The sequence below is a fragment of the Salmo salar genome, chromosome 19 (genome assembly GCF_965601325.2).
Source record: "Salmo salar chromosome 19, fSalSal1, whole genome shotgun sequence".
NCBI lineage: Eukaryota > Metazoa > Chordata > Actinopteri > Salmoniformes > Salmonidae > Salmo > Salmo salar.
The window spans coordinates 66738090-66752012 of NC_138309.1; the positions used below are offsets into that span (position 1 = coordinate 66738090).

Consider the following 13923-nt stretch of genomic DNA (forward strand, 5'->3'; position numbering starts at 1 on the left):
TAAGATGGTGAATGTTCTTAAGTGGCCAAGTTACAATTTTTACTTAAATTTGCTTGAAATACTATGGCAAGACTTGAAAATGGATGTCTAGCCATGATCACCAACATCTTAACAGAGCTTGAAGAATTTAGAAAATAATAATAGGCAAATATTACACAATCCAGGTGTGCAAAGCTCTTAGAGATTTACCCAAGAATACTTACAGCTGTAATTGCTGCCAAAGGTGTTTCTAACATGTATAGACTCGGGGAGCCGAATACTTATGCAACACCTATATATATATATATATATATATATATATATATATATATATATATATGATTTTTTTAATTTATTATTATTTAAAAAAAAACATTTATTATAAAAGTACACATTTCTTCCACTTTGACATTAAAGTATTTTGGGTACATTATGACAAGAACATGAAAATGAAATCAATTTTAATCCCACTTTGTAACACAATAAAATGTGAAGAAATCCAAAGGGTCTGAATACTTTTGCAAGGCACTATCTATTGAACCATAAAGCAATGGTCTATGGATGATGGTCACTAGCACTGTAACTTGCAGAGCAATAAAGAGACAGAGTGGCATTTCTGCAACACTTCCTTGGATACTGTAGTTGGCAGACACTTCATTACCTTAATGGTTTATCAGGATAGGTTCTCTTTCTCCAAAAATGTTGTATTTTTATGTTTATGCAAAATAGCAAGGTTAGTATGTCCAGTGTCGCCTCCCTCTCTTTAACTTTGGGCTTCTGCAGTATACAGTATGTCCTGGTTGGTGTGCCAATGATGCAGAAAGAAAACACTTGATATGCCATGGGACATTGAGCATACAGACCACAGCATAACTCTCCTTGCACTACACTACACCCCCTCACACAACTGTACTGTACATCCTCATTAATCTTCAACATGCTCAATACTTGCCATTTAGTCGAACACAGACAGACACACACTCTCAAGAACAAGAACATCACAACGGCTCTTACAAATAGGTCTGTTGCATAATTTAGTGTGTTTCTGAGTTTTCTATCCAGTCCAACTACAACTAAACACGCAATATTGATGGATACCTTTGAAATAACAGATTCATTAAACTTTCTGAATAGACCTCACAAATGTCAAAAAATAAAACAGTCTTAAAAGAACCCTCCAGCTTGTGCTTGATATCACAGGTGAAAATGTTTTTTTTTTTAATTCTTTAAAATGTTCAGACATTTTTGTTCACTTCCCCTAAGTGGCTTACATCGCCTTTGCTAACACTAATCCCCATTCATGCAGCTGAATATCTACCCACTGGACTAACATAGGAGGAATTGCCTCAAGGGGCATAGCACCTGGGAATTGAACTTTTAACCTTTGGGGTCACCAGTAAGATGGATTTCTAAGAACATGCATAATAGTCACCTCTGTCAGACTACCAGACATCTCAGGATGGATTAATGTTCAAAGAAGGTCTTGGGGTTGAAATTGTTTTTCTTATTGATTGTATTCACATGACAAAATGAGGGGGCGGTATTAGGACGTAACATATCAAATGGATGACGTAGTACACAATTGTGCAATTTTCAGGGACCGGTTTTGGCTCATGAGCACTACTTTCAAAACTACTGGCTGAAATTACTATACAAAACCTCTGGAGCATCACTAGCTTTCCCAACATTCCCAGGTTTTCCAGAAATCCCAGTTGGAAGATTCCCGGAATAAGCAAAAAAACTGGAATCCACCGACAAGGATTTCTGGAAAAGCTGGGAAATTTGCCAGAATACTGCAACCCTATATAATTATATTATTTTCTCAATTTTCTCCAAGGTGAGACGTTTGCGGAGAACTTAAGCCACACCGAGACGTGCCAGCCGTGCACCCGCTGCATGGGCCTTCTCCGCATGCAGACGCCCTGCACCGACACCAACGATGCCATCTGTGTTTGTGACTACGGCTACTACCTCAACGAGCTGTCCAGCCAGTGTCAGAGCTGCACCAAGTGCCCTGAGGGCCAGGGCATGCTGTACAGCTGTGAACACGACCGCGACACCGTGTGCGAGGAGTGCACCAGAGATACGTACTCCGACCAGGAGAGTTCGCGGGAGCCCTGCCTGCCCTGCACCATCTGCGACGAGGACGACGAGCTGGAGGTCGAGGCCTGCAACTCCTTCAGTGACACCGTTTGCCAAGGTAAGGGAGACAGAGCTAATGTTACAGAGAGACTAAAAGTCAATGTTAATATAGCTTGCGGAACTCTGGAAGCAAATAGAGCTAGTGTAAAAAAAAACAAGGTTATTTAGGATCCGTAAACCTCAAACACAGGCAGGAGGCAGACAGTCAGAGTTACAGTTCTTTAATATGTATTTTCTCTTTTCGTTTAGAAGGGTGCTACAATAAATGAAAACATTTTAATTTCTTCTTAGTAGCCCGCTGTGGCTCCGTTCGGCAGCCGCGGTTGTCTCGGTCGTTGCATCTTGGTTCCGCTGGAGAGAGGGGAGAGCTGAAATCAGTAACATAATCGCAATGAAAACATAGCAGTACTTCAGTCACACGAGAGCTGCGGTTGACGTCGTTAGATCGTTTGGCTCTTTCCATGTAGGGTCTCATTCGCTTCAGTAGCAGCTCCCCTCTCCCCAGGTAGTGTTGATGGTTTGAGTGAGCCCTGTCATCTGCTGTGTAGCTGGTTTGCTGCAGTGTCGAATCCCCAGCGCTGACTGAAGAGCTACCTTGATGCAGGTGGCAGCTTGTTAATGCAATGCTCATCATGTGTGTTGGGCCCCTGGAACCATTTCGGGCAACTACTTGACTCGCTCATTCCCTCATTCACTTAAGCCTTTTTGTTGTGTTTGTCTGGTTATCAATTTAAGCAAAATATGTAATATATGAATAAATAGTTTAGGCCTATTTTAAATAGTGATAACTGTAAAACAAACCATACATGTGGACTAAATAAATAAAGCACGAATCAGGAAAAGGGAGAAAACGAAACACACAAAGCCATGGCACACGTATGACTAGCTCGCACATCTAGTAGCTTGCGATGTCAAGGTAGGAGAGACGGAGAGCTAACACTACTGTACGTCAGCTGCCTAATGTTACCGGGATGCATTGTAATATGGGGAGATCGGGAAGCAATTAGAGTTAGCTCACACACCGAGTGAGAGACCAAAACAGAGGCCACACTCACGCAGGCACGCACGCACACACGCACGCACGCACAGGCACGCACGCACGCGCACATGTGCGCACACACACGCACAGACTGTACATCGGTTCACATCCAGCACATACTTTTCTTGACATTCAGAGATGAGTTGGAGCCATTGCATTGTGTTGTCAATCAATGATATATATTGTATAAAGAACCAACCCCCACCACAGTGCTAACCCTGCACTATATCAGCCCTATATGACTCTATCAGATAATATCTCTATCTCCCTCACCACAATATGGACATTGTTGGGCTAGAGATGTAACTACCACTCCATACTCGTCTCAATGTCCACATAGACTCATCCCATACAAAGACCACAAAGACCACCCTCTGTGTCTCCTGGGGCCACTTGAAAGGTCATGATCACTATTGGCTCTGAATTACTTTTTATATCATTTCGCCCCGTGGCCATCGCAGTCCTCCAAACCTGGAATTCCCCATGATCAGCATCACCGCAGATTACAATGTCTTCATGCTTCCTCCCTGGATTAAATCGATGCTTTATGTGAGCTTATTATAAAGGGAGTCTATTGAACAGTCATGGAAAGGCCTTTATTTCGGTAGCGTACTGCAGACGGAAGGAGACCAGGACTAAAGGGAGTCTTTTGTGCTCTCCCATGATCCCTTTTGGTGCGACAGGCTCTTGGATGGCCCAAGAGGCATGCTGGGCTATTTGAGGGACCTACAGAAGATGAGTGAACCCTTTACACTCGTGGGAATTGGCCTGTATGGATAGTGCTAGATTAAAATGTGTCTTACAGGAGAAATACGAAAAGCATATGCATAAGCATGGTAGCAATTGAAAGGAGATTATGGGAAAATTATTAGACTAAAGGTGAGGACACAACAGTTCACCTGACACAAGACTGAACCCAAACAATAGACGTTTCATTATATGTGCATTTTATATCGACTGTACTTTTCGCCACATTTGTTGATAACGAAAACTGAAAATACTCTGGATACATTCAGTGACATGATAAGAATATTCCTGGATAATGTGGGGTAGGTGCAACGAAGGGTTTGAGCGTGAGGACTAACTGCTGGTTCCAAGTGGCCACATCAAAGTGTGCGCACTTCTTAAGCCATTTCAATGCACTTTTATGGCTCTAACTATAAGGTGCTTTTTTTTGAGCTCTCCTAGCTGTGTCGTTGAGGAACTAGGGCAAACACACTTGTTTTGTTTGGAACACAGCCCTGCATCCCCGCAATCACACAATTACTTTTGTTGTTTATCCAAAAATGGCCCATTATAAATCGAAATCTGGGTCAGGCGGGCATCATTTGAAAGCGTGTTCTATTGCCAACATGAATAGCTAAATTATAAAATATGATCTTAGTGTTAGGCTTTCACAGGCCAATTCAGAGAAACAGATTGAATTTTCACAATAGACAAACATAGGCTCATTCTGTTCAGAACAAACCAGGGTATGAAGCCATGTCATCTTGTAACTATACATCAAACATAGTGATCATAAACGTTGACAGTGTATATGACATGCGCTTTATTATATGAAAATGTGAAGTGCTCATTTAGACTCTCGGGTGTTTGGCTTGCTTGTAGGACATCAAAGCTGTATTTATTATAATCGTCAACGTCTCATCTTTCAAAATACATAGAGTCCTCTTAATTTACAGCATTTCCTTCACTCAGACAGCAAAACATTTGCAAAGGTTTCCCTATTAGTTGGAGGGATGGGGGCAACTTCTTGTACTGTGCGGTGCTCAACTTCAGAACGGCTGTCAGTTGAAACCCATACAGCGCTGTGAAACGCATGGTCTGAGCTCTGACGTCATTTATAGCATGATACTGTACAGCCACTCCGTTCCAATTTAGGTGCTTATCAATGCTTAAATCTGCAATTTTTTTATTGTATTCCTTTCAAATTGATATATAGTTATGCTTGAGTTTGCGTAAGAGGAAGCTATATCAGCATGTACAGTTGAATAATGTTTCATAAACCTCGGGAGTCAGGAAGCAGGTGCAGAATGTGAGTTTAATAATGATAAATACAAATTAAGAAAACAACATGAGAAGCGTACAGAATGTGAATGAAAGTAATACTACCTAGTGACTGATTTCTACTGAGGGCTAAATAAAGGGAGAGAAATCAAGGAAATAATGATGTCCAGGTGTGTGTAATAATGGGGAGCAGGTGTGCGTAATGATGGTTGCCAGGCGACGTTGAGCAGGAGTAGGCGTGACAGTAAATGGCAGAATTTAGAGAATCTGTCAACAACAACCATAATAGTAGTAAAACCATCAGAAAGGGGGGAGATCAGTGATGAAGTCTATGGACAGATGGGTCCAAGGCCGCTGATGCACGGGAAGGGGAAGGAGTTTCCCTGCTGGAGCGTGCAGGGGAGATTTGGTTTGAGCACATACAGAGCAGGAGTAGTGGGCATTGCAGGCGACCTCCCGCGTCAAGGTGGGCCACCAGTACTTCGTGAAGAGAGATTGAATTGTATGGGTAATATCTGGATGTCCAGAGGCGAGATTTGTGTGTTCCCAGGTCAGCCGATCCCTTACCCCCGTAGGGATGTAGGTGCGCTCCGGAGGGCAGGTAGCAGGCGTATGTTCCCTCTGCAGAGCCTGGCAGATGTCCACGTCTACGTTCCAAAGCACGATTCGAGAGGGTGTAATGATGGGCGCACTCAGGATCGGTACCTCTCCTGAGTCATGGAGACGGGACAGGGCATCGGCTTTGATGTTCTTAGAACCTGGGTGATATGACAGTGTGACGTTGAATCTAGTGAAGAAAAGGGCCCACCTTGCTTGGTGCGGGTTCAGCCTCCTTGCCGTCCATATGTACTCCAGGTGGTCGGTGAGATTGAGGAATGGCTCCTTGTTGCGCTCCAAGCTGACGTCATAGTTCCTCTCTGCAGGAGGCAGTTTCTTTAAGAAGTATGCACATGGTTACAATTTCTGTGGGTTACCTTGGCGTTGGGACAGGATGGCTCCCATGCCCACTTCTGAGGCGTCCACTTCCATCACGAAGGGCATCATGGGATCTGTTTTTTTCGGGCAACGGGCCGGAGGTGAAATGCCCCTTCAGTAGGCGGAAGGCCTCAATGGTCGCAAGACTCCACACCAACTTACGAGGACCACCCTTGAGGTGAGAGGAGAGGCGATAGAGCTGAAGTTCTTAATGAAGCGGCGGTAGAAGTTGGCAAAGCCCAGAAACTGTTGGAGACTCTTTACGGTGGTTGGGAGTGGCCATGACCTGACTGCTTCGACCTTCCTTTCACCCATACTTCACCCAACCCATACTGGGCTGATCCGGTATCCCAAGAAGTAGACATCGACCTGATGGAACTGACACTTCTTGGCTAATCCATAAGGCATCACCAAGTACACGTAGAGCCCAGACGTTGTGCTGAAGGCCGTTTTCCACTCATCCCCCTCTCGGATGTGGATCAGATTGTAGTCACTCCGCAGGTCCAGCTTCGTAAACAAAACGGGCCCTATGGAACTATTCGATGGCAGCCGGTACCAATGGGAGAGGGTAGCGGTACTTAGTGGTGATGGAATTGAGACCTCTGTTAGCGATGCAGGGACGCAGACCCCCATCATTCTTGGTCACGAAGAAGAAGCCTGCTGATGCAGGAGATGTGGATGAGTGGACAAAACCCTGTTGGAGAGCCTCCTGGATGTACTCCTCCATGGCCTCGATCTCAGCCACCAACAGAGGGTAGACACAGCTGTGTGATGGCGCGGAATATTCTAGCAGGTCGATGGCACAGTCCCAGAGGCAATGAGGAGGGAGACAGGTGGCTTGGGTCTTGGAGAACACCTCCCAGAGATCCTGGTAAACCACCGGGATGTCGGGCTCGAGGGCAACCACAGGACTGTCAACCGACGTGAAACATCAGGGCAAGGGAAAGCAGGTCCTCCGACATCCGGATGCCCAGTCTGTAATTTCCATCCTTGACCAGGAGATGGTGGGGTTATGAAGTTGGATCCACAGGAGGCCGAGGATGACTTTGTGCACTGGTGCGGTGATGATGAGGAAGGGAAGGCTCTCCTGGTGTATGGATTCCACTGTGAAGGTGAGTGGTGCTGTGACGTGTGTGATAATGCCTGATCCCACTGGTCGATTATCCAGGGAATGGACTGGAAGAGGAGAGCGGGTATGAGGAGATATTCATGGAGGAGACGAGGGCCTGGTCGATGAAATTCCCTGCGGCACCAGAATCCACTATAGAGGTAAAAACAACACATGAGTAACAGCCAACCAGTGAAATGGAAACCAGGAACGGTTTGGTGGAAACCATATCTCCATTGGTTCAGGTTCTGCCTCAGGACGGCCAAAGGAGGGAGGCGAGTGGCGAGGTGGGCTCAAACAAACACTCAATATTTAAAAGAAAATAAATACTCTGTGAACCCACGTCCTATATGAACATGATTCAGAGTCTGATGTAATTCTGCAGTCTGCAGATGGCTTATACAGTACTGCACTTACCAGTAACATCTTAATCTTGATTTTCATTCCAGGCATGAAGTTTCACAGACCACTGTTTCGTGTTTCGTCCTCATCATCATATATTACTCTTGAATCTAACCTAATCATGTACTCTTACTATCTGATCTAATCGTTTTAAGGAGCACATGATTCATCATTACTTCTCAATCTGTATCCCTGCCAGATGTCCTTATCCATTAGGGATGTGGAGTAAGTTGATGCAGCCTTAAGGCTATAGAGTTGATGCAGCCTTAAGGCTATATACTGCCAGAACCTAGTTAGCAGGGAGAGAGACATAGAGTGAGTGAGAGAAAGAGAGACAGAGAGAGCGAAAAAGAGAGAAAGAAGAGAGAGAGAGCCAGAGAGAGAGAGAGAGGGAGAGAGAAGGAAGGGGAGACACTGCTTCTTGTTGTAACTCAAGCGGTGAGAGAGATCAGTGCATTTAAAAATGGAAGGCATCAGAAAAGCCATTGTGTCCGTCCATTGACATTTACACTGTATCCAATTCATTATTTGTATGTCTTGCGAAGTATATTTTTGTCGGCCATTGGGATGATTCGGCATTCTAGCAGCTCATGAAAGTGGAGGGAGTTGAAAAAAGATCTGCGATGGTTGAGAAATGGTTGTGTTTACCTTAGTTCCGCCAATAGCTGCTGTGAAAATGTCCCCCTCATTACCAAAGGGATTACTGTTAGTGTTATATCGGAGATTTGAGAAGGAATACTCTCACCAGTCCTCTCCTTAGAACACGAGGATGATAATATAGAACAGACTCTGAGTGTGTCACAAATGGCATCATATTCCCTATACTGTACAGTGCACTTCTTTTGACCAGGGCCCAATGGGTGGGTTTTCCTGTGGGTCCTGCTTTTTGTTTCACATCCATGGGCTTATTAACACTAAAGATAACAATGACATTATTAATAATATATATATTTTTAACAATGGCAACACTAGCTATTCTATCTTGGAATTTGAGAGGCCTAAACTGTCCTATTAAATGTTACAATCTGCATTGATATCCTAGCAAGACACTATGTTGATATAGCAATGTTCCAAGAAATGCAATGCTCCAAGAAACACACCTGCTCCAAGAAACACACCTGCTCCAAGAAACACACCTGCTCCAAGAAACACACCTGCTCCAAGAAACACACCTGCTCTAAAAGGACTCACATAGAATAAAAAAAACATTTGTACAAACTGGCTGCTTTTTCATCAGCCCCAAACAAAACTAAAGGTGTGATCGTAACCATACATAAGAAACTGAAAATGCACATGTTGGGTAAAGGTGAAGACCAAGAATGCAAAGTCACTTTCTTTAAATGGAAAGAAAATGGCCTTTATCAATGTGTATGCTACAAATTCATATGATTCTATGTTTTATTATTCTCTGAACAGCATATTGTTAGGATTAACTGAATGCCATCTGGTTATTGGGACAGTGATGAATGCCATTTTGGACATAGTAAGACTAACTACAATCCACAGGCAACCAAGGCTCTCCAGCATATACTCTCTGATTACAACCTTATTGATGCCTGGCGAGCACATAATCCTGAATCCTGAAGCAGTTATTCAAGCAGGCATCAATCATTCTCACAAATCGATTTCATACTATTATCTACTCCTCTATTTTCTTTTATTAAGAAAAAAGAAATTTGACAGAAGAGCTTGTCGACCACCACGCTTACTACTGCCAAACTTCACATTTCAGAATCTGCTAAAAGATCCACAAGATGGATTTCTGCGATCAATTTGAAATTGAACTAAATTCATTCATAATGATCAATACAAATTCAGTCGGAACCCTGGATTCTATGGGATGCCACCAAAGGTTTTACAAAAAATAATGCAACTGCATTTGCATTTGGGTTGAATAAATCACTATTAGAGAAGATATCACCTCGCTGGGAGCCCAAATCTCTCTCAATGAACTCAATAGAGCATTGGATATCATGAATAAAGGCAAATCACCTGGATGGGACGGTTTTCCTATATTTAAAATGTTGGAATCAATTAGGTCCACTATTGCTTTAAACAATAAATACAGCTGTTCACAAAGGTTCATTTGGGAGAGATGTGAATACAGCCCTAATTTCGCCACCCAGTGTTCTCACTATCGTCCCCTATCTTTGATAAACACAGATATTCAACTGTTTTCTAAAATGCTGTCATCCCGTCTCGAGACTTATGTACCCAAATTGGTCCACACGGACTAAAGCAGGTTTGTTAAAAAGCGTTTCTCCTCGGATAACCTCTGTCGACTTTTACTTATCTTAGATGCTTCATCAGAAACAACAGCACCTTGGGCTGTATTGTCTCTCGATGCAGAAAACGTTTTTTTTTAGACTAGAATGGTCATATCTATGGTCTGTCTTGGAACAGATGGGAATTGCCTCCATTTTCATTAATATGGTTAAAATACTATATTCCAATCCCTCATCCATAGTTATAACAGGCAATATCTCCTCTGCTCCATTGAAAATGACTAGAAGCAGCAGACAAGGCAATCTAATTTCGCGTTTGCTATTCTTATTATCCATGGAACCCCTGGCCCAGGCAATTTGTCATACATTTCCATAAAATCTACTGATCACTTCATCTCATTATATGCAGACGATATTTTACTACCTTATATCTAGACAATGTATCTCTATCGTTCCCAAACGCATTGAAGATCATAGATACATTTAGCATAATCTAAAGCCCTACAGTACTGCCACTCAAGACCCCGATGGAGGACTCCAACTCTACTTATAGAATCCCAATTGTTTCCCATTTTAAATATTTGGGAGTAGATATATTTCCTTCCCTAGGTAAAACCATTGCCAGAAACTTTAACCGAACGCTCAGATCAATTAAATCCAACCTCAGTAGATGGAATAACATCCTAGTTACTTCAACCAGCAGAATATCTATTATCAAAAGGAATATATTGCCAGATTAATTTCTGTAGAGGTGGGATGGAAGAAGGCATCCAAAAGTAAGTTTGTTCTGAAGTGTCTGTCCTATATCTGAGAGATATAAAGCAGTGCACGATGGAAGGGACCGAGGTGCCATTTGAGACGCACCCTCTGTGATGCTAGTCCCTTGTAAGTGGAGTTGACGACCAGTAGCGCGTCTCAAGTGAAATGATGATGGTTATCTAAAGGAAAGTGCAATATGCCTTCGACTCTGATCCATGCCAGTGAGGCCACCATGTAGAGGTCAACATTCGCAAGCCATGGGAGGCTATCATATCATGTGACAGAGGTCTGTTTGGGAGGTTAGAGTGGTTCAGAACCCCCCCAAGGGACATGACTGAGATGGAGAAAACAACAAAGGGTTAATCCCAAAAATTCCTGCTGGGTTCAAATTGCTCCAATGTTGAAGTTGATGAATGAAAACAGTCTAGTTAACCAAAACCAAGCCTCAGTCAGAGCGACATCTTCAGTGTGATCGTAAATCAACTTGGACAAAGTGATGTTACTGTAGAGTGTATGTGATTAATCCTCAATGGAATGCTGGTGCTGTACAATGCTCCGGGGTGAAGTTTCCCCTAGGTACAGATCTAGAATCAGATTCTCCTCCCCCAATCTTAATCTTAATCATTATTGGGGAAAATGCAAAACTGATCAGCGTCTAGAGGCAACTTGATTGTACACCCTGTGCAAAGGAGGATGGGGCCATGAAATTGCTGTGTAATATGGCTAATAACCGGATCGGTTTACAGGGTGACAGATGTGTTTGTCTGTTGAGCCCTGGGGGTTATTGTTACATGCACACACTGTGTGTGTGTGTGTGTGTGTGTGTGTGTGTGTGTGCATATGGTCATGTAGCACGTGTGCTCACATACTGTACATGTGCGAATATGTGTGTGTGTTCTATACAATAGCTAACACAGGTTGGTAAGCTAGACTTATTGTAACAGCTTTCTCTTGGACCATGACTGGGTAAGCAGTCCAAAAGATCCTCATGTCCAGTTCTTATCAATTTGAAGCACTGGCTGAGTACCTCAAGGATAGTGGGGAACAGGAGAACACTATCCATGGCCTCCCTCCCTCCTTAGGATTATAGCCCAGACACGCTGCACATGTTCTGGGCTGGCCTCTAACCCAAGGCTGGGGCCCCTGGATGTAGGGCCTCAGGGCCAAGGGTAGTGGAGAGACTGACGACAAACACACGCACACGTATATTAACATAAGTTCACAAACAGTGGTGTAGTGGAGGCTAAACGCACATACCCACCTTTTTTTTGGGGGGGGGTGCAAGCGTTTACCCACCTTTTGCGCAAAAATGTATTGAAAGTTTAGGGAGTGATACAGTACTTTACTTACCATGAACAGCGGTCATTATTTACCCACCTATATTTTTTACCACTACTACACACACTCACACACACACCACACACACACCACACACACACACACACACACACACACACACACACACACACACACACACACACCACACACACACACACACACACACACACACACACACACACACACACACACACACACACACACACACAATACTTACTTTGAGGTTCATGGGCTGACTTATTGGACATGACAGAGCATTGTACACAAGGTCAGGTGGGGATCAGAGGAGAGGGGATGGACGAAGCATCGGGCCAAGTGCATTCTGTTATTAGGTGGGTAGGTGGGGGAGTAGGAGGGTGGGCTAAGGCTGTTTCCTTCCTGTGTTTGGTTGACATTAACGATTGACAGACTGCCCTTAACAAATCGGGAAAAGGAGTGATCAACTAACCAGCACCATATACGAACTAGGGTTTTTTAGTGGAAACCGGGTTACCGAGATTTACCGATACTTCCTGCCCAAACCCACTCCCGTTTTCCAGGATAAATAACTGCGAGAAACTGATCAATTATAATCAATTATTTATATGAACAGCATGACGTGAAATTGAACTGTTAAATTATATTCAATGTCTAATTCTGGCTTCTCTATAGCCTTCTTTGCTCTGCTATCTGATCAATAATGATCAATAATCATGGCTCAGTGTATGCTGTTGTAATAGCCTATCGCATTTACTATATTGGTTATGCACATTGTTTATGCTGAAACTGTATACACAACCTTGAAATACAGTTAGTAGGCCTACGGTAAAGTAATGCCACTGAGGCAGAATGCAAATATGCAAGTGCAGAATAAAATGTAGCCTACAGGCAGTTCGTCAAGCGGATTGATCTGACGTGCAGGCCTACACCCCCAACACTTGTGAGGCAAGTGCAGAGGGGGCTTCAGCAAGTGCAGAGGGGGCTTTAGCAGCCAAATGTCCGAGAATGATGCAGTCTTACCTCAAGCTGACGCAAGCACTGAATTCAATTCTAGCAGAAATGGCTGCGAGCGACGGATTCTCCTACCATGCCATTGCAAACAGCATTGTGCTACATACAATCTTCCTCACTTTCTCCAATGTGCTGCACAGCTCCCCTCTCAGCTCATACTGGGGTGTCTGTTTCTTCACACTATCCATCTTCTTCAGCATCAACACAAACTTTGTGTGGCCAACAGGCTCATGTTTCATTTATTTTATGCTGTGGCTATATTTGGATCTTAATTATTATTTTGTTGCTCAGAATTTTCCTGCTCAGCAGGAAATGCAAACTTGTAGTGTATTGGAGGTTTTTAAAGGCTTGTAAACTTTGTAATTTTCGACATAAACATTTCAGACTTGATTTGCCTTAACAAAAAATATATAAATCCCCCAAAAAATGCCAATTAATTATAATCCACAAAATAATTCAAATTGCTTGAAGCAAACTGGCTCAGATTAAGATGCTACTTATGTAGGCTAGGCTATGTGTTTTGAACAACATATTATTTTGTGAAAAGCCAGATTTATTCAAAAGAGAATGAGAGAGAGAAAGAAAGAGAGAGAACGAGAGAGAGATTTTATGTTCCATAAAATTACCACATAATTAGCTGAGGCGACTGGTTAGACCCTCACCCAGGCCTAATAACTTGAGACTATTTTGTCTGTCTGCCCCTACATCTGTCTGTCCGTCCATCCGTCTGTCTTTGTAAAGTGTGCCATTGTAAGGCCATAGCGCGAGCTACCCTCTATGAGTCCACTTTTGGCTTCTATGGCCTTGCATCAGTTCTATTGACTTGGGTGATATGGCCACAGTTGACCTTCTCTCCTTAACCCCATTGCTCTCTATTCAACACAATACAAGCCTTGTGCCGATGAAGGGAGTTTTAAGTCTCCAAATTCCACGCATGTAGATGCAAAGAATTGTCTCCT

At 43.3% G+C, this 13923-nt stretch overlaps 1 protein-coding gene across 1 annotated transcript in view; it reads left to right on the top strand.

Moving 5' to 3' along the window:
- Positions 1–13923, top strand: part of ngfrb (nerve growth factor receptor b) — an 80631-nt gene that overhangs the window by 20506 nt on the left and 46202 nt on the right. Inside the window, exon 4 of the mRNA XM_014158637.3 lies at positions 1817–2179. Within this exon, the coding sequence (XP_014014112.1) occupies positions 1817–2179 (363 nt within the window). The remainder of the gene's footprint in view (positions 1–1816; positions 2180–13923) is intronic.